Source organism: Salmo trutta, chromosome 7, assembly GCF_901001165.1.
Source record: "Salmo trutta chromosome 7, fSalTru1.1, whole genome shotgun sequence".
Taxonomy (NCBI): domain Eukaryota; kingdom Metazoa; phylum Chordata; class Actinopteri; order Salmoniformes; family Salmonidae; genus Salmo; species Salmo trutta.
The window spans coordinates 45,839,946-45,864,977 of NC_042963.1; the positions used below are offsets into that span (position 1 = coordinate 45,839,946).

Here is a 25,032-nt window from a genome sequence, read left to right on the forward strand (position 1 = left end):
AGCTGGTGAGAGGGTGCTGTACAGGCTACTTCACAATTATTAGAGTATCAAATCACCTGGCAAGGCAGTGTCTCTGGATACGAATAAAGATAATTAGAATCAAACTGTTCAATAAAAAATAAAAATAAATGATTCAATAGCAGCCAACTCTCAATGTATACAATCAACAAAAACGTTTATTGTATAACGTGAAAGAGCAACAACCAATTCATTTAGGATGAAAACAGATAAAAAGCAAGTTTTCCTAATTTTATAAGATCCCATGTAAAACAATGGTGCAATAAATACTGCCTGAGAAAATTAACTCTCTTTATACAGCTCCTGTACCACCCTCCTCTGGCAGATTTCATTACTCTGTACAGACACTCCTGTCAAGAATTATACAATAAAAACTTGCTTCTGGTCAATATGAGTAGTGCAGAGAGTTGATAAGTGGTTTTCTATTGTGACTTTACAGAAGAAACCTTTCAATATTGCAAGAGTAAGCAGAATGTATGATTTGAAGTAGCCTGACATACTGTCTTGTTACGCATTTGGACCTGTTCCTTTGTAAACTAATCCGATTACCAGTTTGGTTTATCAAATAAATAAAATAATAGGGTCATTTAATAATCTCAGAGCATGTTTTCTGCAAACCAACACCAAACAGGCTTGTTGTCATTAAACAAAATAATCCAGGAGAAAAAAAGAAATAGCATTGAACGCCTCATGCTGATGTCTGTTTGACTATTTGGGGAGGAGCTGACAGAATATCTCAGACACTGTACGCTGCTCGTTGCAATGTCTCAATCTCGAAATAATATGGCCGCTACTGTATCAATCACTCCCCATGGTAAGAGCTGACCCCTGCTGCAAAACAGCCACCATTTAATATAAAAGGTACATGCTGTCTTATTGCGGTTGTAAAGCAATCATTTTACACAGTTGTTACACAGTGTAGTAGTCAGGCTGTGCTTGTCTTGTGCTGTACACTATTTGGAATAGTTGGTGACCCGTTGCTCTTCTGGGTTTTCAGACAGGTGTCTTTTCCTGGCTCCAAAGTATGTAGTGGTGTCCTCCTCATCTGGCATCTCGTTGCTCTTCTCCTCCCTCTTCCTCTTGCCCACCAACCCAGAGTACTCTTCACCAGCCCGCCCCTCTGGTAGCCCCAAAACACGTAGACATACTATAGCAGAAGCCTGCTCTGCATATTTCTTTGACTTCTCCCTGCATGGTTATAAAAGAGAAAGTGTTATGTGTGAATACAGTGTACTTGTGTATGATGCATTTGTATGAGTAAATAACACTGCTTTTAAGCATTATGTGTTATAACAGTGTTATCAAGCTTTACATTCCAGGGTTTAACTTGGTCACAAATAGAAATAAAATGAATTAAGCCTTTTGTGAACTAACATCTGCTAAATGACTAACATTTAAAATGTCTATAACACTTTCACTATTAACTCACCACAGAGTGGATCTGTACTTTTTCCCTGTCATCGTTACCATAGATTGGAAAGCCCGGTCTTGAGAGCGCTGTACCTGAAAACATCATACACAATGCTCATAGGCACACTACACATAAATGCACTCTGGTTTTGACATGTATGTTGAAAGACCATGGCTAATCTAAAGTGGTCATCTTACTGTCTCATATCGTGGTTGCTCCAAGTTCTCCTTGCGGCTCCACTCCAGCAGGAACATCTTAGGGCTGAATTCTCCAGGGTACTCCCTCCTGACACACAAACATCACACTACCATCATACTATGTACAGTCATAATAATATGTGCAATATGTAATATTCACAGTAATATATTACAGGACTTCCCACTACCTGCCTACACAACTCAACTAGTGACTTACTAGACATAAACCAATGGTCTTAAAGGTGCACTATGCAGAAATCGTTCCGCCGTTTCCTGGTTGCTGAAATTCTAAGAGTTCGCCTAATTTCAGATTGTGACAAAACCACCAGTCATTGTGTAGAGAATCATTGTACCATCTAAACCGCTGTGACATATCTTTTCCATAACCAAAAATATAGTAGCTGGTGTACAAAACTGACAGTATAAGATGCAAAAACTAAACTTAAGAACAGGGAGCATAGAAATAATGCACATAGAACAGATCTACAGCTTCTTAGTATTGCTTTCAATTAGAATAACAGATCTATAAATTACATTTCTATGCAAATTTGGTCAGGTCTATCTTACATCCCTTAAACGTCATCCACCAGACAGAGTAGAGCTGCTGTAACCCGATGAGAGAGATGTGGAAGAGGAGTTCCAAATGGCCTTAGAACAAACCGTTCAAATTTGACACGCATTGTGGTGACATCACCATCTAGAACAGGCTGGTCGGGGTGATTGTGGTTGGTTTGGATTGCTTCCCTTCTGGCTTGTAGTTCTGCCTGGGTCTTCTTATAGTACTCCTGCAGCCCATATCCCTCACTGGAAAACACAGGTGTAGAGTTAAATACTCAAACATCAAACTTGAGTACCAATGCTACAGTTTTTGAGTACTTATTACCCAAAAGGTTCACCAATAGAATAATATATGAAATAGAACTACATTTACTAGGAAATTAACTAGAATACTGGAATTCTGAAGTTCTCTGACATCATGATTCAAAAGACATGTACCAGATGTCTTCATTGGTTTGGGCAGATTTGAGTTGCTTCCCCAGTGGAGACTCCACCTTATCCCTCAGCATCTGACAGAGGCAGTACTTGGTGTTGAAGGCATGGTTGTCGTAGCGGATGGCCTACAAATACAAAAAGCACAAACATTTCTGAATTGGCTTCAAACATGACACTATGTATTTTATGCTTGGTAAAGTTGGCATATAGAAAGTCATCTTTGATTTACGTCCCTGTAGTTTGTGATTGCGTCCTTATCAGATCAAAAGACAAGCATTGGATTACCTAGGTAACTTTCCTATGTCTTACCACAATATGTCAATCTACAATATGACAGTGATAGTTGAGTTTGCATTTTAACACAGTGGGTCTCCTGCAGAGTGAGGTAAAGTGGACGGAGAGCGGTAGACTCACGTATTTGAGGTACTCCTCCATGACCTCCTCCACAGACAGCAGTCCCTGACTGCGGAACACTGAGGGGTTCCACATAGCCGCCCTGGCAATCATCACAGAGGATGCCCCGGTGGCCTTCCGGAACTCCTCGATGTCAGCGTGGGCTTTGACCCGGTCCAGAGAACCTCCACTACACAAAATACAGTAAGTGTCGAAGGCAAGGACAGTCAGTCACAACCATAGAGATGAATAATTTATTTATCTCCGTGTTCACAACACCTTTGAGAGAGACAGAGCAACTCACTTAGCGATGACAGGAATGGACACCGCCTCAGCTATAGCCTGGATGAAGTCACAGTGAACAGGGTGTCTTGGTCTTTCATCCTTTAACCTGAGAAAGTAGAGGCAGTCACAAATCAATTTGGGTATGCAAAACCCCAAAAAATAAAATGAGCCACAAAAAGGTTTGGGTCTCTATAAATCACTAGATTTACACAAAATCAAGCATCTAAAATCAGATGAATGCAAAATACAATATATATACAAAAGTATGTGGACACCCCTTCAAATGAGTGGATTTGGCTATTTCAGCCACACCCGTTGCTGACAGGTGTATGAAATCGAGCACACAGCCATGCAATCTCCACAGACAATTATTGGCAGTAGAATGGCCCTACTATAGAGCTCAGTGACTTTCAACGTGGCACGTCATAGAATGCCACCTTTCCAGCAAATCAGTTTGTCAAATTTCTGCCCTGCTAGAGCTGCCCTGGTCAACTATAAGTTCTGTTATTGTGATGTGAATACTTCTAGGAGCAACAACGGCTCAGCCTCAAAGTGGTAGGCTACACAAGCTCACAGAACTGGACCGCTGATTGCTGAAGCCTGTAAAAATCATCTGTCATCGGTTGCAACACTCACACTACCAAGTTCCAAACTGCCCCTGGAAGCAACCTCAGCACAATAATTTTTCGCCAAGAGCGTCATGGCCAAGCAGCCGCACACAAGCCTAAGATCACCATGAGCAATGCCAAGCGTCGGCTCTAAAGCCGTGGCAAAGCGTTCTCTGGAGTGATGAATCACACTTCACCATCTGGCAGTCTGACGGAAGTCTGACGGACGAATCTGGGTTTGGTGGATGCTAGGAGAACGCTACCTGCCCCAATGCATAGTGCCAACTGTAAAGTTTGGTGGAGGAGGAATAATGGTCTGGGGCGGTTTTTCATGGTTCAGGCTTGGCCCCTTTGTTTCAGTTTCCTGTTTCAGCATTACAATGCCCCCATGCACAAAGCGAGGTCCATATAGAAATGGTTTGTCGAGATCAGTGTGGAAGAACTTGACTGGCCTGCACAGAGCCCTGACCTCAACCCCATCGAACACCTTTGGGATGAACGCCGACTGCGAGCCTGGCCTAATCACCCAACATCAGTGCCCGACCTCACTAATGCTTGTGGCTGAATGGAAGCAAGTCCCCGCAGCAATGTTCCAACATCTAGTGGAAAGCCTTCCCAGAAGAGTGGAGGCTGTTAAAGAAGCAAAGGGGGGACCAAATCCATATTAATGCCCATGATTTTGAAATGAGATGTTCGACAAGCAGGTGTCCACAAACTTTTGATCATAATGTGTAACAAAGGGGATGATAAGAACAGGACTTTACCTGCCATGAACGGCAATAGCTGCCACACCTGTGTTCTCAATTCTCTTTACCAGACTAAGAGTATCTTCCAGCTGAACACACACATAAACACAGGGGTCAGTCAGTCTGCCACACAAGTACAATTTTAATGGCGAATGTAATCTTTAACAAGCGAGGTCAAAAGACTAATGAATTTGGCTCAAAACACATGACACCCATCTAATTGCTGTAGAAAAGGCATTGTCCTTTTAAAACTTACTGTGGGCAATATTCTAATTTTACATGTCACTGGTTTGGACACTCCTTTCACAAGTGTTCTAAGAATCTAGAAAAAGAGAGATGACAAAAATATAGATATTATTTCTCAACAGTGCTCTATTCAATTAGATTGAGCTTACTGATGGAAGATTGACTACTCACCGCTTCGATTTTGTCCGGGTCTGAGAGCAGAGCAGCTCCCATCCCACCCTACAGGAGATACAGAGAAGCGAGGGCTCAGCTTAGTGTGAACATTATATTAGGTCTGAACTGCCTGACCATTCATTTACTATTTGTTGGCTGCTGACTGTGTCACTCATAACCACCTTAGTAGAGTATTCCTTAGGACAGCCCATGTTCACATCGATGGCAGCCACATCATTCTCCCTACACATTACAAAGAGGAATATATAAGAACAGGTGCCAAGGGGCAATAAGGCTTTCCTTTTCACTTGTGAGGTAGACCGTACAACAGATTGTAGTGCCTCTCAACCTAGACCTCAGTTGCTGACAAAATATGCTTACATGTTCTTCCTATATACCAGTAGAAATGGAACAGAAAGAATAGATGGACAACAGAAAGACAATGTTCAAGACTCACACTAGTTGCGCCACAATCAGTGCTCTGTCTGGGTCCGCAGTTCCCTGCAGAAACAGTAAGAGGCACAGTCATGTTGGTCCCATCTTTGACATGTTGGATAAATAAGGACATGAGTCCTGTCTATGTAAAATATTGACTTCAACAGCCCCCCCCCCCCCCCCCCCAATTCCTCTAATGAAACATTGCAGACAGTGAAGGCTCTTGTGTATAGCCTACCATCTGGAAGACAACACGATCTTTCTCCTTTTTGCAGGTCCTGAACATCACTCTCTCATCAGGAGCCACGAAATCCACCGTCTCCAAGACGTCTGCAAATCACAATGCGCACGCACGCGCGCACACACACACACACACACACACACACACACACACACACACACACACACACACACACAATAGCATCTCACAGTGACAGTTGTTGCAACAACAGTAATCAAAGGACTGTAGTAGGGTAGGTGAGACAAAATTACCATTGACAACTCTCTGACACTGTGCCATTTTGATGTCAATCAACTCCTACAAAACATACAAAAAAAGGATTTAACACAGTAATCAAAGACAACAGTTTCAAAAGATAGATTGACAGTCAATTGCCACAAAGCCATATAATGAAGCACACCTTCTCCACTGACACTTACCTCAGAGTACACAATATCAGCACCATAATCCAGGGACAGCAGTCTCGTTGGTAAGGTGCCAACACGCACCATAGGTGCCAGTACATTTACATTGCGGAAACACAGTCTGCCCACTGTATTGGCCGTCATATTTTCTTTATTCGCCTGGTTCAAATGGAAACAGAAAACAGGCAAAGCTATTAGAACAAGCTGTCCATGTCCTGAGTCTCTTCTTGGTAAAGAGGTTAGGTTATGTGAAGTAATTAACAACGAATGGTGGGTGTAATTCTATACGAATCACGATTAATAACAGCACTGCTTTAGCCAAAGACAGTTTTAGCTGCGTTGACAAACATGTTTGGTGTCGCTGTTCGCTTGCGTACAACCAGAGAAACGTGGCAGATATAACGTATTGCTGGTAATATAATTGGAGGACACACATCTGGCACTTACAATATCCTGTTTTTACTCCATAATCAAAATAACTCACCGTCATTTACAGAAAGTACATTATGGTAGTCTTCATTTGATCCCCGGAACGCGTGTTGACTCTACTTCCTGTTCGAAACCTTGCATCATCAAACCTCGCCGATTTGGTATAGAAATTACTGCATAGAACAGACAAATTCACTAAGAGTAATGTTGTTCTAAAGTGGTCCTTTGTGTGTTGTGTGCTGCATACCTAACTGTACCGGCTGTGTAAACCTGATGAACGTAAAACACATTATAAGCTATAATATTTTAAAGCCACATATAAATACTTTTTTTAATTTTTCTCTCTGGCTGGCTGTTACTGGTACATTATTGGCAAATTTAGACAGTTGAATACTTTATAGTGAGTGCAAAATGATGATAAATGATGATGGCAATGAAACAAAGCAGACAAAGCATGAAGTCATTCATTTCCGATAGGTATTTGATTTATTGTGGTATTATTGTAATTTTCTCATTTACAAAAAAGTGCACTAAAATACATTCCAGTTAGCATTCCAAGTACTGAACCCATTGTAAACACCTGATGCTTTACAAATAATTTACAGTGTAAAAGCTCTTCATATCAAGACTGCTCTAGAAATCTGAACTAAAATGGATATAAAGTAGTAATAAACCTTGCATAAGCACTGTGTTTTACCTGACTGGCTTAATGATCATGGCAGCTGTTGGAGAGACAACTCAGACTCACGTAGTACTAACAAACTACATAATGATATCCTAAACCTACATCATTATCTGGTTATTGGCATGAAGTATGTTCCTTGAGTAATGTGTGGTATCAAGTACAGTATCCATATACCTACTACAATACAGTATATATCTACAAATCTAGGCTACTTAAAATGTATGTTAATTTCAAAAGAAACGCAACATATCATTTTTTTTTTTTTACAGTAACAGTCAAGGGCCTGGCCATATGAAGAACACAATATCAGTTAAAGAGCTCTGTTTGGGGAAAAGAAATGGAATGGCAGTACAGTGCACCACTGGAAAAGCAAAAGCTTTTTGTATATTTTTGTCAGGGTACCAGCACAACATTTAGTTTTAAGTGTGGTAGTGAATAGAAAATAAAATAAGTTAAGTTGATATTAGAATCTTAGTTTAGAAGCAAGCATTAGAAAAGTCCAGCAAGCATTTTGTGAGCAGGTTTACTTCCACATAACACTGGTATAAATTGGTGTTTGGGTCATTATGTCAGCTGTGAACATTACAGTTGTTGTGTATTTACAGTATATGAAACAGAATCAGTAGTGTTAAAGGCAATGGCAAACATTAAACAAACTAATTACTGTAAAAACATAGTGACACACAACTATCAACTACAACCATCTATCATTCAGCAGTATACAATCAGAACACATCTATGTTGTTGGCTGTTGCTGGCTAAAGAGATTCATTTCCAAAGGATTCCAGTCAAAGGCTCTGAGGTCTTTGTTCAGATAGTTTTGAATATGTTCACAAATCTGAGGAAGTCATGACATGTGGCAAATTAACAACGGGCAAGAAGCAGAATATGGAAGACCACAGTGCTTTTCAAATTCTCATAAGGAACACACAAAGCAAAGCAAATTCCAAATTCAAATAATAGGTAAGATACATTTTGTTAATAAGGTACACAATTTCCCCTAAAAGGCACAATGATACACAGTAAATCTTAGGTCAATTAAAACCCAAAGGCTCAAATACTTCCTTAGGGCATATGAAGTCTGAAAATGTGATGCTGTTGCCATTAGCTTGTTGTCCTTGACGACTTAGTACAAAAAGAGAATACATTTTTTTGCAAGTGGCCCATGCATCAAAACGCAGGCAATTCCACCTAGCTGTAAAGAAATGGATATGAGTCTGAGGTTACCAGAGACCAGACAATGGGCTCCACTATAAGGAACGGGCCGTGTCTGTACTCATACAGTGACAGAATATACAAAAAGAAAAATACTTTAGAAGGCAAAAAGAGTTTAAGACTTCCTAGATAGAGTGTCAGAAGATTTGTCGGGCCATTCTTCGATTGGACTGATCTCGATGGGGTCGAACTGGGGGAAGACCACAAAACACAGCCTCTGTGCCACGTAGGTCGCTGACTCTGTGAGAAAACAGGTCCCACGTTTAGCATCACAAAAAAGTGTCTGACCATACCACTAACGTAGTATTCCTTTTAAATGCCATATATCTGGGTCTACTTAAATAAAGAATGGTTTGATACTTGTTATATATAGGGTTTAGGGAGTTTGAATACCATTAAATACATGTGGTTGAATTCAGAAATTCAGATATTTTGGGGGGCAAAGAAAGAGGCCAGGATTACTAAAACAAGCATGTGTTTGCAGGACTCAAGAGGAGGACACTCACCAATGAAGTCATAGATACACTTTGGCTTGGCTTTCCAGTGCACCCCCAGGAAGTAGACTGGTACACCAGTAAGCATGATGACCAGCCCAACACCACACACTACAGGCTCAGAGTACAGGCTGAATCCCAGTAACAGGACCCAGAACATCAAGTAGGTGATAGGAACTAGTAGGTTTACCTGATGAGAAGGGATGAGAACAGATTTTGTTTTTATAATGAAGAGAGAGTCAACATGACGTCTCACCTTCCAATGAATCACCCTAGTGAAGAGGACAGAGGAAAATAGCTGCTTCTACTCTGCTTTCAACAGTTGATGAGAACAGGTTCACTGTGTTGCTGTAGTTTGTTATTTTTTGTCAATTACTGTGTCAATCATTTATTTGAGAGGGGCCATGATTGAACCATGCCTGGATTAATAATACCTTAATTGGTCTGTAAAGTTTGGGCTTCTTCCATCGGTAATAGAGCAGGCCTGCGATGGTGACTCCATAGGAGAGGTAGTTGATGAAGGACACATAGTTGATCAGGTTGTGTGTCTCTCCTATACACAGGATTACAATGGTGGCAGTACACTGCAAGACAGACAGACAGAGAGAGAGAGAGAGAGAGAGAGAGAAAGGGGAAAGAGAGAGAGGGGGAGAGAGAGAGACCGTTATTGAAGACATAAGGTAGAGGGGTATAGGACCTGCATGTTGGCCACTGAGTGTCGTTTGAGAAAAAAAAACATACAGTAGAGACGTAGTAGTGTTAGGTAGTCTTACGCAGCAGAGGAGAGCAGGGATAGGGGTGCAGTTCTTAAAGTGGATCATAGCCAACAGGCTGGGTAGATGTCCCTCTCTGGCCCCAGAGAAACACAATCTAGAAAGACAAATGAAAACCTAGAGGGCTTATAAACATTTAATTTACTTAAAAAACACACACACACACCTCCGTTTCTATGGCTGTGTCTCAATCCAAAGGCCGCATCCTTGTGGATTGAGACACAGCCAGCCTAGAGGACATCTTCCCCAGGGTTGACCCCTCACCTAGAAGATGTAAAGAGGTAGCCGTTGATGCCTCCAAACGTAGACAAGGCTACAGAGATGGGCATAATGACAGAGAACATCCCCAGGAGCTTCTCTCCAAATGTCTGCAGCAGAACAAGAAGGTTTACATTTAAGACACTATTCAAGCCAGGGATAACTCTTGATGTAGAGCAAGTTAAAGGTCATCTCTATGTAAACATGCATTGTGTTGAACATTCATTAAAGTTCAATAAAACAAAAAGGGCACCATTAAAGTACAGTACGCAATGCAGTTTTTGTCATTTTGCAAAGCAAAGCGAACAGCGTTACTCACGACAGCCACAGCATTGGATGACAGCAGCTCCTCGGGTGACATGGCGGAGAAGTAGGCGATGTTGGTGAGCGTGTACACAAAGGTCACCAATGGGATAGAGATGTAAATGGCACGAGGTAGGTTCCTGATGAGGTAATCCACACGGTACACAAACTACCGATGAGGTCATCCACACGGTACACAAACTACCGATGAGATCATCCACACGGTACACAAACTACCGATGAGGTCATCCACACGGTACACAAACCATTGATGAGGTAATCTACACTGTATACAAACCATGCAATCAACACAGTCTCATAAATCATGCATTGTTACAGAAATAAGAAGGCAGCTGATATGCAAAATATAACTCTATAGAATATAAAATTGCAGGATATCACTTTTTTTCCTTAGCAATATGTTCATTGATATAACATCACAACATACAACTGTGCATCACTCCGCAATGCTTGCTTTCATGCATTCACAGCCGGACTGCATATTCAGTACACAGCATTGGATTGATAAACAGAATAGAATAGAATGCAAGGGAAAATAATGTTTGGTGAGCCAGATGCTCACCGTCGCGGTTCAACCACTTCCTCTGTGACATAGTTCAGGAAGTTCCATCCACTGAAGGCGAATGAGGCCTGAAGGAAAGCCAGAGCGATCTGCCCAACCGAGGGAGTCGTGCTGAACTCAAAGGCCACCTGAGGCGTCAGTCCCTCGTAGTTACCTGGAGAAGTACATATTCACCATCAATGTCTGGGGGGCTGTTTTAGGGAAATAGCTTGATAGTCTCTTTGACCATTAAAAGGTGCTATTGACCTTCGGCACCTGGGTCATGTTCAGTAGGCACAAAACCGAAGAAAGCAATCCAAAACGGGGAGGTACTATCTGAACTTGCTAAATAAGAAACCTTCTATTCATTTTCAGTTGCAAAACGTCTTGCATGTCCCAGGATTGCTATAATGAAAATCAATCTAGAGAGAGGGTGAGTGTGTGTGTGTGTGTGTGTGTGTCTCACCCTTGCAGATCTGCACCAGGCCGACCACTATGATGAGACCCAGGGCCGCCAGCTTCCCCACTGTGAAAACATCCTGGATCCTGGTGGCCATACGTACACTGGAACAGTTCACCCAGGTCAGGAACACTGCAGACACACACGGAGGCATGCATGCACGCATGCACGCACGCACGCACACACACACACACACCACACACACACACACACACACAAATACTTTAAAGTAATTGTCCAGTGAAAATCGGACTTTTAAAACTTCTGTTAACTCATACCCAAATAATGTTGTTGACTCGTCCTATACTCGTATTTGTGGCCAAAGCATAAATTGGAGAAAAAAACACTTAAAAAAACCCACCTCAAGCTTGAATCGCAAACATAATGTTTAAAAATGCTTGCTATTTCTCATAGAGGCTTGCCAATCAGCAGTCGACTTGCATACATTTTTTTTATGATCAGTATACGCCCACACCATTCTGTTGTTGGGGTACGCCCACACCATTCTGTTGTTGAGGTACGCCCACACCATTCTGTTGTTGAGGTACGCCCACACCATTCTGTTGTTGAGGTACGCCCACACCATTCTGTTGTTGAGGTACGCCCACACCATTCTAACACAGAAAAGCTGCTTTTTAACAGACTTAAATAATACAAAAATTGGAAAGAAAACTATTTCACTCATATTATAATTAATTATAGGTCATACTTCATAGAAATCTGGAAACACTGGACAGTTCCCTTTGGCAAGCATTTATTGAGAAAACCAAATACTATTTAAACCCAGGTATAGAAAACAATGATTAGTCAGAAGTCATGTTTGTCCTCACATAGGGGAGCTCTCGCCCAATCGGAATGTGGCATTAGGGATGCCAGGCAAGCCGTGAGGTGCACAGTAATGTGACATGTTCTCTCCCAGTCAGTCAGGGCTCACGCCTGGGCACATGGTGTTGGTCGGGCGGCAGCGGCCTAGCAGTTGCCATGGCAGATCGGAATGTGGGAAATGGTAAGGCAAAGGGGTGGACACGATTGTTTCACCTCGTCCATCACTGTCATTGGCTTGCCTCTCTTTCTCATGGTGGCCTGGCTCTCACAAACAAAGGCTAGGTGTCAAGGCCCCCAAAACAAACCGCTTCCGATGCAACAGAACAAAACCCAGAGAGGACAGGCGGGCAGGTCCCTGAAGAGGCTGAGAGAAAGCTCACGTTTTCTCCAGATCGTTGGTATCCAGTCCCCCCAAAAATAAGTGAGAATAATGGCCCCTAAAAGCAAGGATCACAATAAAAAAAACATGGGCCACAATGCTGTTGGCTTGTTGGCTTTTCCGCAGCTCAATCATGGTACAATGGGGATTTTTTCTTTCTTTCTCTACTTCATGGGGTTCAGTGGAGGTACAGTGGAGGTCCCCTCAGGTTTGTTGCCAAGTAATTAGTAATACTAGCATGTCCAAATTGTAGATAGAGTGAGGGGTGCAACCCTGTGAAAAGCAATACACAAATCACAGGCGACAAAATTGGCTCTAACTTCAGCGAATGGGGCAGACACTGTACATGACATTGAATTTAAGTCCAAGTTCCTTCAGGTTCACAAAAATCGTTGCAGTGACATCATTCGGATGTCTTTTGTGGCGTCACAGTCAACTTCGTTGTAAAAGGATGTTTTTAGATGTATTTTTAGCGACCAATAAAAGGATGTCTATAACACCTAAAAACCAAATGTCTCCTTGATAAAGCACTTAAAACTAATTTACAACCAGAGATTTAGGTCACTAGGACATCCCATGGCATATTTTGCCCATTGGGATGATTTTATACATACTTTAGAAACTGTACTCTTTATCAGTCTTTGTTTCCCTAACTTTCCGGCTCACTCTTACCCCTCCTGTCTGCCCTTCCATTTTCTATTTGACACACCTTGCATTTTAATATTCCTGTCTGCCCTTCCATTTTCTATTTGACACACCTTGCATTTTAATATTCCTGTCTGCCCTTCCATTTTCTATTTGACACACCTTGCATTTTAATATTCCTGTCTGCCCTTCCATTTTCTATTTGACACACCTTGCATTTTAATATTCCTGTCTCCCCCTTCCATTTTCTATTTGATACACCATGCATTTTAATATTCCAGTCTCCTCTCTGAGAGTTTTAAAAGGCTTAGAGGCAATTGTTACGTAAGATATATTTTACTCTGTTGCACCAGATAAACTTCCCATAAAACATAACACAAGCATGCACGCACACACACAGTCAGACACACGGTGCAGTACTCACATAGACAGACTGTTGACAGCAAGCGTGTGGCCATGTAGGGAGGGACACAGTCTGGGAAGACAGGCTGTAGGACATAGTTAGAAAAGGTCAGGGCGATGACAGCCAGGGTGGTAGGGTACATGATGAGCACTGCACTCCACAGCAGAAGGAACCTAGGATGGGAAAGAAACAGAATTGAACAGAATTTTATTGGGGTGAAAAGTAATGCATAGGCTACATCAACAACATGTGAATTTCATCACAGAGAAAAGCACATGAAAGTATCAATTCAAAATGTATTCCCAAAGTAGTCTGCATTGATCCAACCTAATGTTACGTATTTCATAATCAGCTTGCAAACTATACACATTGGGTGCGAAATAAACTGTAGGTGTGGGAGACAGAGGTACCTACCCAACAAGGCCTCCAAATATTTCTGTGACGTAGGAGTAGTCCCCCCCTGACTTGGGGATGGTGACCCCCAGCTCAGCATAGCAGAGGGAGCCCAGGGCAGCTATACATCCCCCTAGTATCCACACAATCAGGGCTAGACCCACTGAACCCGAGTGCTCTAGAACCCCTTTAGGAGAGATGAAGATTCCAGAACCTATGATGTTTCCTGTGGAGAGGGAGAAGGTATTACTAGAATACATACACACAAAAACAAGCAATGTAAATATTGTTAAAAAATATACACTACCGTTCAAAAGTTTGGGGCCACTTAGAATGTCCTTGTTTTTGAAAGAAAATCACATTTTTTGTGCCTTAAAATAACATCAAATTGATCAGAAATACAGTGCAGACATTGTTAATGTTGTAAATGACTATTGTAGCTGGAAACGACTGCGTACAGAGGCCCATTATCAGCAACCATCACTCCTGTGTTCCAATGGCATGTTGTGTTAGCTAATCCAAGTCTATCATTTTAAAAGGCTAATTGAACATTAGAAAACCCTTTTGCAATTATGTTAGCACAGTAAAAAATGGTGTTGTGATTTAAGAAGCAATAAAACTGGCCTTCTTTAGACTAGTTGAGTATCTGGAGCATCAGCATTTGTGGGTTCGATTACAGGCTCAAAATGGCCAGAAGCAAATAACTTTCTTCTGATACTCGTCAGTCTATTCTTATTCTGTGAAATGAAGGCTATTCCATGCAAGAAATTGCCAAGAAACTGAAGATCTCGTGCAATGCTGTGTACTACTCTCTTCACAGAACAGCGCAAACTGGCTCTAACCAGAATAGAAAGAGGAGTGGGAGGCCCCGGTGCACAACTGTGCAAGAGGACAAGTACATTAGAGTCTCTAGTTTAAAAAACAGATGCCTCCAAGTGACCCCAAACTTTTGAATGGTAGTGTATAGAACACCTACTCATTCAAGGGTTTTTCTTTATTTTTACTATTTTCTATATTGTAGAATAATAGTGAAGATATTAAAACTATGAAATAACACATATGGAATCATGTAGTAACCAAAAAAGTGTTAAACAAATCAAAATATACTTCAAATAGCCACCCTTTGCCTAGATGAGAGCTTTGCACACTCTTGGCATTCTCTCAACTAGCTTAACTTGGAATGCTATCCCAACAGTCTTGAAACAGTCTTGAAGGAGTTCCCACATATGCTGAGCACTTGTTGGCTGCTTTTCCTTCACTCGGCAGTTCGACTCATCCCAAACCATCTCAATTTGTTTGAGGTCAGGGGGTTGTGGAGGCTGGGTTATCTGATGCAGCACTCCATCACTCTCCTTCTTGGTCAAATAGCCCTTACACAGCCTGGAGTTGTGTTTTTGGTCATTGTCCTGTTGAAAAACAAATGATAGTCCCACTAAGTGAAAACCAGAAGGGATGGCATATCGCTGCAGAATGCTGTGGTAGCCATGCTGGTGAAGTGTGCCTTGAATTCTAAATAAATCCCAGACAGTGTCACCAGCAAAGCACCCCCACACCATCACATCTCCTCCTCCATGCTTCACGGTGGGAACCACATATGCGGAGATCATATGTTCACCTACTTGGCGTCTCACAAAGACATGGCGGTTGGAACCAAAAATCGCAAATTTGGACTCATCAGACCAAAGGACAGATTTCCACCAGTCTAATGTACATTGCTCGTGTTTCTTGGCCCAAGCAAATCTCTTCTTATTATTGGTGTCCTTTAGTAGTGGTTTCTTTGCAGCATTTTGACCATGAAGGCCTGATTCACGCAGTCTCCACTGAACAGTTGATGTTGAGATGTGTCTGATACTTGAACTCTGTGAAGCATTTATTTGGGCTGTAATCTGAGGTGCAATTAACTCTGGGTCTTCCTTTCCTGTGGCGGTCCTCATGAGAGCCAGTTTCATCATAGCGCTTGATGGATTTTGCAACTGCACTTGAAGAAACTTTCAAAGTTCTTGAAATGTTCCGTATTGACTGACCTTCATGTCTTAAAGTAATGATGGACTGTCATTTCTCTTTGCATTAAGAAGGAAATAAATTCCACAAATTAACTTTTAACAAGGCACACCTGTTAATTGAAATGCATTCCAGGTGACTACCTCATGAAGCTGGCTGAGAGAATGCCATGAGTGTTCAAAGCTGCCATCAAAGCAAAGGGTGGCTACTTTGAAGAATCTCAAATCTCAAATATATTTTTATTTGTTTAACACTTTTTTGGTTACTACATGACTCAGTGTTATTTCATAGTGTTGATGTCTTCATAATTATTCTACAATGTAGAAAATAGTAAAAATAAAGAAAAACCCTTGAATGAGTAGGTGTCCAAACTTTTAACTGGTATTGTATATATTTATATGACTATTATAAAATCTGATAAAACTGTATCATGTGTTTGGAAACAATAAAGAAAAACACTAAACAATACATTGAGATCTAAACAATAGCTATATTGCAGTGTGTAGAAAGTGGGGATTTTATATAATCTGGTCTATACACTTCCCCCTGAGCTAGCTAAAGGGTACTCACTGATTTATCCTTACATCAACCCTGAAATAATATGGCTCTCTCTCTCTTCAGATATAACTTGAGAAAAATATCCTCCCTGATGATCATTACAAGTTAACACATCGTCCACAGAGGACCTCAGAAATGGAACAATTATACTGTTGATGTGAGTGAACAGAGCTTTGGGCAGGAGATCAAGCAGTCAGAGTAGGAAGTGCTACCGTCTAACTCAAGAGGCTTCAACATCAACCACACTCATTGAAGTAATAAAATGATCTGGGTTCCAATATGGCTGTACCATGTCCAAGGGAAATGGCCCCGTTGAAAAGTAGTGCCATTATGGAATTGGGTGCCATTTTAGACGCAGACCAAGTGTATCCCAACCAACACATTCAGGGTAGAGCACTCAGAGTAGCACAGCAGAAGGCAGCCAAGTGGCACAGACCTCGATTACATAACTGGACATAAATTATTTACTCTTAACTGTCGAGCTCAGGCATGAGCCATCTGCAAGAATTGAATTCAACTCATCTCCTGCATTATTTCTAGACTCTACAAGGCCGGCTTTCATTTAGGTTTGTGCCCCTGTCAGAAATGCTAATACTGGGATGTATAACTTTTAAACAACAGGGTGGATGCCAGCATAGACTTCCTGGTCTGGATTGCTCAATTTGTCCAATCACAGTTGGTGGTCTGTACTGTGTCTCTCTTCCACACACGCATTGGTGCATCAATGTGTGTACTATTTTCTATGATTGTGTTTTGCTTTTCGTGTTTTGATGTGCATATTATGCTGTATAGTGATGTGTGTAGTGTATATTGATGTGTATACAGGGCTCATCTGTGAAAGAGACCGTGGTCTCAGCATGACTCCCTGTCGAAATAAAGGTTAAATAAAAAATATCTGCATTCTGTGGTGGAACAGACCTTCCAGGAGGTCCAGGAGTCAAAGGTATTTTCACTTTTTTCTCCAGGACCGATCTTGATTAAAAAAAGTTTCATTAATGTAACTTATCAAAAGGCACTAGAGCAGGTTGGGGCCTGCTGTGAGGAAATGTAATTGAAAAACATAACTGTCAGTAGAAATGGCATAGAACATAGACCTATTCTTTACACTTTAGACTTTCAGTTTAATAACCATTTTACAGTGACTCTAAAACAAATGTAAACAGTCAAGTCAGAACATATGTAATAATTGCAACAGAGCATGCTGAAATCTTCAGCATATTTATCATTAGTCTGACATCCAAAACCACCTAAAATTGAATTTATTAGTCATGATAAATATGCATCTTCCAGACTGTATAGTGGGATTTCCTTTACTGTAAATCAGTAGCGATATTTTGGGATTACCCAAACTCAGTCATGTAACATGATTACTTTGACCTGATGAGGATCCATCTAACACATGCGGTGTGTCATTATAGTGGCCTCTGACTTGTGGTCAGACTCCCTCAGGTGGAACAAACTTCAATTTGCTATTTTTTTTAATTGAATGTCATTGTGAAAACAGAAAGGTGTATTAATGTATTTTTTGCCAACATCTTGAACATTTCTGAATTTAAAAGTAATCCATCTAGTTTTTCAAAAGTATCTGTGATCTGATTACAATATTTCTTCCTGGTAATGTAACTGGTTAGTTCGTTTTTTTTTGTAATCAGATTACATGTCAGTTATTTTACTCCCCAACCCTGTGTAGGTGACGCTTGGGTTTATATCTTAATTTGCACCCTTCAACAAGCAGATTAGATTTATTAAGGCAGTCCCTGCCATTTCTTCTGCTTCGGCAGAAATTTTGCTTGTGCTTGACAACCAATGTGCTACTTGACTGACTTAATATATTTTGGCCACGTAAGCATTGAGGTAGACATTTAATGCACATATTTATTTGTCATGTTACCACACGATCAGCTCAAATAGTACCATATTCTTAGCGTCACAGGTGAGATGGGCCTATTTCTAAACATTAAACTTGACTAAATATAGGATACTAACTTGAATAATAGGCCTACATAATCCATCATTGGAAAACGAATGTTTCATTCAGTAAGGGCAAATGCTGTCAATAGCAAATTTACAACGTTATTTTATAAGGTGCGCATTCAAATAAAACAATGAACAAACACCCCCTAAGTCTCTAAAATGCAATACATTTGTACCAACCTTACCTATGATTATTGTACAGGCGCTTAAAAGTCCTATTTCTTTTTTCAGAGTCACTCTATCGGGGATTTCGTCGCGCTTGTTGTTCCCATCTTTCAAGATCTTCAGTGCAGCCAACGGCTCTTGCCGTGAGCAGATACTTCTTTTCCGCTTTCCTCCATCCATGTCTGCAACCATATCAAAGGCTTTCTCGAATCCCTCTCTTGAACTCACACACGGTATTGATGCACACTGAATAGGGTGCGCTTGCGCAATAATCTGCCGCTGTCCAGGGTAGAATGCTAACTACCCCACTCTCGTGCCATGGCCCATCAAGTACTTGAGCGTCGCTGCGCAGGACTTTTCGTACAATCACTGAACCTCACTCGAAGATCCCCTCGAACTTCGACGTCCATAGTTTCACCATAAATATTTGGTTATACCAAATGTTCTGTTTTAATACCGGACATGATAGGATGGCATGCTTTTTAGCTGAGGCTTGCATACATCATAGTTTGGTGTACTCTCCAATTTGAGTAAACCCCCCATCTTGAACACAACTGTGTGTGCATAATCTCGACTGCTCAGTGTTCATGCCCCCCTTTCAGACTACACACATTCTCTTCATCAATGTTCTCAACTATTAGAGTATTCCATCTTGTGAATTGCAAACAGAGTTATAAAAAATAAATGTTAAATAAAACTATACAACTGTGACCACAGTGAACATAAGTACTCCATTATGGAGTAATAGAGTATACTAAATTATTGACCAACTGATCAATATTTTATAGGGGATGAAAGAGCAAATGCAATAATGAATTTAACAAGCATACACACCACCTACTATGTCTTATCTACTACTACAGTACAAACTGACTCCAAATAAAAGTAGCCTAATCATCTTCAACAAAATTACTATTTTCAATTGTAGGGAAAAAATTGCATAAATAGATTACAAAACATATGGATGACAGGGATCACCCCCCCCCCCCCCCAAAAAAACAAATTAAAATCATGTACCAGCTTTATAATTTACTTGTGAATATATTTTAGCAAATACTTTCCTCTGTGTACATTTTATGCCAGATACACTCCCATTCACACAACTCTGCCCCTCTGTGTTGTCTTGTATCTAAAATTAGCCTGTCATGTTACATTGATGCAACTCTGAACAGCCTCCTGATGAGAGAGCCCACATTTGAACTGTCCGGGAGAGGAAACCCAAAGAGGAGGGCTCACGCCTCTGCTCCACCAGCGCACGCATCCCAAAGGCGGCCTTCTTCATGCTTCCCTTCCTCTCTAAAGGACCCTAGTGGAATTTAGGAAGTCAAGTTGTGCAGTCGTACCAGGTCTTTTCTCTGCCTCTCTCGCTAACACCACAGACTGCACAATAAAGGGCCTGGATTCAGCTGATCCTGTTAGAAGGCCAATAAAACGGCCAGCTGCTTTGTGTGCAGGCAGGGAGGGAGGAAAGACGAACACTGCCAGCAGTGTGCTGCGACGCTTAAAGGAGGAAGCCGAGCAGAAAACCAATACGTCACAGGAGCCACTCTGGGTAACTAGATGGTGGACAGAGGGAAGGAGTGATAAAAACAAAGAGAAGACGTCTTCAACCAACTGCTTTTTAACTGCCAGTTGGGTAGACTGCCAGCAGGGTATTATCTCATTGTGAAATGCAAACGTTCACAGCATCACACTGGGTCAAAAGTTAAGATGAAGCACAAAAATGAAATAGATATTTTATTTAACCTTTATTTAAATAGGCAAGTCAGTTAATAAGAACAAATTCTTATTTACAATGACAGCCTACCCCTGCCAAACCCTAACGACGCCAGGTCAATTGTACGCCGCCCTATGAGACTCCCAATCACAGCCGGTTGTGATACAGCCTGGAATCGAACCAGGGTCTGTAGTGATGCCTCTAGTACTAAGATGCAGTGCCTTAGACCGCTGCACCACTCAGGAGCCCATGTAAATAAACAAGCAAACAAAGACTGTCCTGTCCAAATGTATTAACACTCATAAGATCCCAAAATGAATAAAGTGAACATTTTTGAGAAAAAAAATGTAGTTCCAGTTCTTAAGAATGGGGGAGCTGAGGTAGGAGTCAATTCATTCAGTCAATTCATGCTTTGGCCAGCATGCCAGTGTTAGTTCCTGTTGGATTGGGAAGGGATGGAATGGCATCACAGAGAGAAGTCACTGGCCAGGGAAAGCTCCACGCAGCCAACCCAGGTCACATGGTCAGAATGGTATAAAAGGCAGTCCTGACTGTGGTTGGGAAAGAAGGCCTTTGACAGCTGTGCCAAGAAAGTGCTCCTTCATTGAGGCAGAATGCTTTAGTGCAAATGGATTGGATTGAACTAAGCCAGGGGATCTGCCATTTCATTGAAGTTATAAGGTTTCCCTGTAGGCTCTAACATCGGATGGAAAAAGGTACCCATATTGTATTAACATTTGCACCGGCAATCAGTTCAAGTAAAACAGTCCTTGGTTAATAAGGTTGTATTATTCCAATGGAAGTTTATGAATTGTTCTGGATGAGGAAAGAGCATCTTCTACTCCATCTTGTGGTCAGTTACACACACACACTTTCAATGTAGCTCTGCAATGCCTTGTGCAACACATGATATTCAGGATCCTTGGGACCCCCTTCATTGAAGTTGCAATTTACAATGGTTAGGTAAGGGATGTCCCAAGGATCCCAGATAGCACTGACCCATATTATAGGCCCATGGGTCACAAGAACTGCAACACATTTTTGCATTACACAGAGGCACCAAAGCATTGTTTGTATAAACTTGTATCATAGAGATGTGAAGAAAAAACAAAAACTATAAATTCCACTAGATTTCCAACTAAGGAAGTCTCTAGCCTTACAGCATTGTGTCAGGTTCACTGTTGCCCTCCTTACACACTTGAACATAAAACAAGTATTGATTTGTCAATGAGCTGTGCCGTTTTGTCAGAGTCAGACCAATGGGCTGTGGAAGAAGTTGCGTATGTGCTGAGCCGTGGCCTGGCCCACGATGTGTTCCAGTTCGTGCGTTCCTGCGTTGCACAGCTGGTGGATACTGGAGTAGTGCTGGAGCAGGGCCATGGCTTTGACCTTCCCTACCCCAGGGATCTGCTGAACCAGGGACATGACCAAGGGGTCTAGCAGCCAAGACACACTCCTCCTGCGGAACGGGTTGTCTTTACTTTCTCCGTGCACCTGCAGAGAGGACAACTCATTAGTCAACTGTCATCATACATGGTTAGACTATTATAATTTTTTTACTCTGCATTGTTGGGAAGGGCTCATAACCAAGCATTTCACTGTGAAGTCTACACCTGTTGTATTCGGCACGTGACAAATACAATTTGATTTATTGAGTTCTAAATGGCTGTTTGCCAGTTTGAGATTAATGCGTATTTATGTAACCAGGAAAACACTTGTAAAGTGACAATTCTAAACAATACTCTTCACTCGTTTTCTCTCATGTGAAAGTATGACTTACTATCTGTGTGAGTAGCTGGGAGGCTTCCTGCTGGCTGGCAACAGGTAGCAGTGTCAGACCAAGCTCAAACACCACAAACTTCTGCATGGCAGAAAAGTACTGTTCGCTGAGCTGGGTCTTCTCCACCAGCACTATGCCCTGGAGGCTGCTGTTGGCCTGCAACAGAGAGGAGAGAAGATTAGAACATCACCAAGGAAAAATGGAAGATGTAGCATGTACATTAAAATATTATATCATTAGTTCAGCCATTCACTTAACAGTGGATATGTAAACTGGATTATACATTAGAATGTAGCAGCATAATCAAATGTGTAATAGTAGTAGTGTCAAACACCAAAAGTAGACTTACATTTCTAAACCGAACAAGTTTTCTTTTGTAGTTGTTTCCAGCCACAATGTCAGTTTCAGAGACATACAAGATGCAGCTCTTGTTAGATAGATGGAAGTCCACCACGCCAAGTTCTTCTTCAAATATTGTTTTCACACCTCCAGTTCCTGAAATCAGGAATTCAACGACACCATGTTCAGAATGTAACAAACGAGAAGAGACTTTATTTAAAATCACTCAGTGTTTACTATCTAATCGTCATGTCTTATATTAAACTGACATGAAGCGACATTGTGCGCTAGCGCTGACAATGGGGTGTCCACCGGTAATATCGATTGTTTGTTCTTACTGGTAGCTAGTGTATCGATTGTTTGTTTAAACTTGTCTGTAAAATGTAAATGTATTTCAGTTGTAATGTAACGTAATTTCCATGACATGTGTAACTAATAAAGTAAAGACAGACTGACTGAAGTTGGGCTGAACTTACGTTAGCTGGCTAACTACACGCCAAGTTGTTTATTTACAATATTAACTATCTAACGTTAGCTAGCCAACCCTTAGCCACAGGTTAGTTAATATAATAACTTTAGTTGCCTTAGCTACTGTAGCTACTCTTTAGCAAGAGACTAAGGTACTGTTACCTTTCAAACTTTGCACGAGGACTGAGCCTCTCCACTTCTCGTTGGAAATAACATGCCCATACGGGGGAACAGCGTTCATAAGAACGGGAGGTTTTATCGCCATTTTGACAACGATATGTCAGCTCTTTATTCAAAACAAAGTTAGCTTGCCTCCAAATTTTCAATATCTAACTCTTCTTCGATGAGGTTTAACGGCGGTTGGCATCCAATAAATGTTGCATTACCGCCACCTACTAGACTGGAGTACAACTCCCTTATACTTTGCTCTAAAAAAAAATTCAACAAATACCATAACACAATACTTTAAAAGAAATAAACACCACCCTACTCCACTATTTAAATCTATTTAGTTCTACCTCAGGTCAACAACCTGAAAGGATGGGACACCACCACTTAACACACCCTGTAACTCTTCTGACTTTATTTTATTTGTTTATTTAACCTTTATTTAACTAGGCAAGTCAGTTAAGAACAAATTCTTATTTACAATGACAGCCTACCAAAAGGCAAATGAACGGGTGTTGTATGTGGAGGATGGGGGCTGCAGTAGATATCTCAGATAGGGGGGAGTGAGGCCTAAGGGTTTAATAAATAAGCATCAACCAGTGGGTCTTGCAACAGGTATACAGAGATGACCAGTTTACAGAGTATAGAATGCAGTGATGAGTCCTATAAGGAGCATTGGTGGCAAATCTGATGGCCAAATGGTGAAAAACATCTAGCCACTCGAGCACCCTTTCCTGCCGATCTATAAATTACGTCTCCATAATCTAGCATTGGTAGGATGGTCATCTGAATCAGGGTTAGTTTGGAAGCTCGAGGAAACCAAGTTTAGATTTAACTTGAGCCTGAATTTTTGATATGTGCTGAGAAAAGGACAGTGTTCCATCTAGCTATACTCCCAAGTACTTGTATGAGGTGACTACCTCAAGCTCTAAACTCTCAGAGGTAGTAATCACACCTGTGGGGAGAGTGGCATTCTTCTTACCAAACCACATGACCTTTGTTTTGGAGGTGTTCAGAACAAGGTTAAGGGCATAGAAAGCTTGTTGGACACTAAGAAAGCTTTGTTGTAGAGCATTTAACACAAATTCCGGGGAGGGGCCAGCTGAGTATAAGACTGTATCATCTGCATATAAATGGATAAGAGAACCTCCTACCGCCTGAGCTATGTTGTTGATGTAAATTGAGAAGAACGTGGGGCCTAGGATCGAGCCTTGGGGCATTCCCTTGGTGACAGGCAGTGGCTGATACAGCAGATGTTCTGACTTTATATGCTGCACTCTTTGAGAGAGGTAGTTAGCAAACCAGGCCCTCAGACACCAATACTACTTAGCCGGCCCACAAGAATGGAATGGTCTACCGTATCAAAAGCTTTGGCCAAGTCAATAAAAATAGCAGCACAACATTTCTTAGAATCAAGGGCAATGGTGACATCATTGAGGACCTTTAAGGTTGCAGTGACACATCCATAACCTGAGCGGAAACCAGATTGCATACAAGAGAGAATACTATAAACATCAAGAAAGCCAGTCAGTTGATTATTGACAAGTTTTTCCAACACTTTTGATAAACAGGGCAAAATATAATTATGCCTATAACAGTCTCATTGAAGGACGAACCGTGGCTGCCTTCTAAGCAATGTGAACCTCCCCAGAGAGGAAAGATAGGCTTGGCGATTATAGGGGCAGCAACCTTAAAGAAGAAAGTTTCTAAACCATTTGAGATGCTTTTTTGGGGGTCAAGTTTAAGGAGCTCTTTTAGCACCTCGGACTTAGTGACTGCCTGCAGGGAGAAACTTTGTAGCGGGGCAGGGGAAAAAGAGGGAGGAGCATCGAGGTTAGTGGCATTAGAAGCTGTGGGAGATTAGGAAATGTTTGATGGGAAAGGAGGTATGGCTGAGTCAAATAGGAG

At 41.4% G+C, this 25,032-nt stretch overlaps 3 protein-coding genes across 3 annotated transcripts; all 3 read right to left on the reverse strand.

Annotated features, from left to right (window-relative positions):
* Window positions 1-150: 150 nt before the first annotated feature.
* Window positions 151-6,719, reverse strand: dus2 (dihydrouridine synthase 2). Its single transcript, XM_029759123.1, has 16 exons — window positions 6,615-6,719; window positions 6,146-6,289; window positions 5,978-6,023; window positions 5,724-5,815; window positions 5,508-5,551; window positions 5,233-5,293; window positions 5,069-5,116; window positions 4,908-4,973; window positions 4,670-4,740; window positions 3,317-3,403; window positions 3,034-3,202; window positions 2,623-2,744; window positions 2,287-2,430; window positions 1,627-1,714; window positions 1,448-1,521; window positions 151-1,206 (listed from the first exon to the last, which is right to left on the reverse strand). The coding sequence occupies exons 1-16, from the start codon at window positions 6,618-6,620 to the stop codon at window positions 972-974; spliced, it is 1,497 nt and encodes a 498-aa protein (XP_029614983.1). The 5' UTR covers window positions 6,621-6,719; the 3' UTR covers window positions 151-971.
* Window positions 6,720-7,022: 303 nt separating this feature from the next.
* On the reverse strand, window positions 7,023-19,636 carry slc7a10b (solute carrier family 7 member 10b). The gene is made up of 11 exons (XM_029759124.1): window positions 18,673-19,636; window positions 13,976-14,180; window positions 13,583-13,734; window positions 11,316-11,441; window positions 10,871-11,024; window positions 10,304-10,427; window positions 9,991-10,094; window positions 9,727-9,823; window positions 9,388-9,537; window positions 8,966-9,143; window positions 7,023-8,699 (listed from the first exon to the last, which is right to left on the reverse strand). Exons 1-11 carry the CDS (start codon window positions 18,842-18,844, stop codon window positions 8,575-8,577), a joined length of 1,587 nt encoding a protein of 528 aa, XP_029614984.1. The 5' UTR covers window positions 18,845-19,636; the 3' UTR covers window positions 7,023-8,574.
* A 1,510-nt stretch (window positions 19,637-21,146) lies between these two features.
* Window positions 21,147-23,297, reverse strand: faap24 (FA core complex associated protein 24). The gene is made up of 4 exons (XM_029759125.1): window positions 23,119-23,297; window positions 22,499-22,644; window positions 22,150-22,305; window positions 21,147-21,863 (listed from the first exon to the last, which is right to left on the reverse strand). Exons 1-4 carry the CDS (start codon window positions 23,219-23,221, stop codon window positions 21,621-21,623), a joined length of 648 nt encoding a protein of 215 aa, XP_029614985.1. The 5' UTR covers window positions 23,222-23,297; the 3' UTR covers window positions 21,147-21,620.
* Between the last annotated feature and the right edge of the window lie 1,735 nt (window positions 23,298-25,032).

Excerpts from the sequence above, each read along its gene's own strand:
- dus2 (XM_029759123.1), bottom strand. Across the intron at positions 2,431-2,622 it reads CAAACCAATGAAGACATCTG|TGAGGGATATGGGCTGCAGG; the intron begins GTACATGTCTTT and ends TGTGTTTTCCAG. Across the intron at positions 1,522-1,626 it reads AGCAACCACGATATGAGACA|GTACAGCGCTCTCAAGACCG; the intron begins GTAAGATGACCA and ends TGATGTTTTCAG.
- slc7a10b (XM_029759124.1), bottom strand. The coding sequence starts at position 18,844 with ATGGTTGCAGACATGGATGGAGGAAAGCGGAAAAGAAGTATCTGCTCA. Across the intron at positions 10,095-10,303 it reads CATCCAATGCTGTGGCTGTC|ACATTTGGAGAGAAGCTCCT; the intron begins GTGAGTAACGCT and ends GTTCTGCTGCAG. Across the intron at positions 8,700-8,965 it reads GTGTATCTATGACTTCATTG|AGTCAGCGACCTACGTGGCA; the intron begins GTGAGTGTCCTC and ends GTTTTCTCACAG.
- faap24 (XM_029759125.1), bottom strand. The coding sequence starts at position 23,221 with ATGGCGATAAAACCTCCCGTTCTTATGAACGCTGTTCCCCCGTATGGG. Across the intron at positions 22,306-22,498 it reads AACTTGTTCGGTTTAGAAAT|GCCAACAGCAGCCTCCAGGG; the intron begins GTAAGTCTACTT and ends TCTCTGTTGCAG. Across the intron at positions 21,864-22,149 it reads CCCAGCTACTCACACAGATA|GTGCACGGAGAAAGTAAAGA; the intron begins GTAAGTCATACT and ends TCCTCTCTGCAG.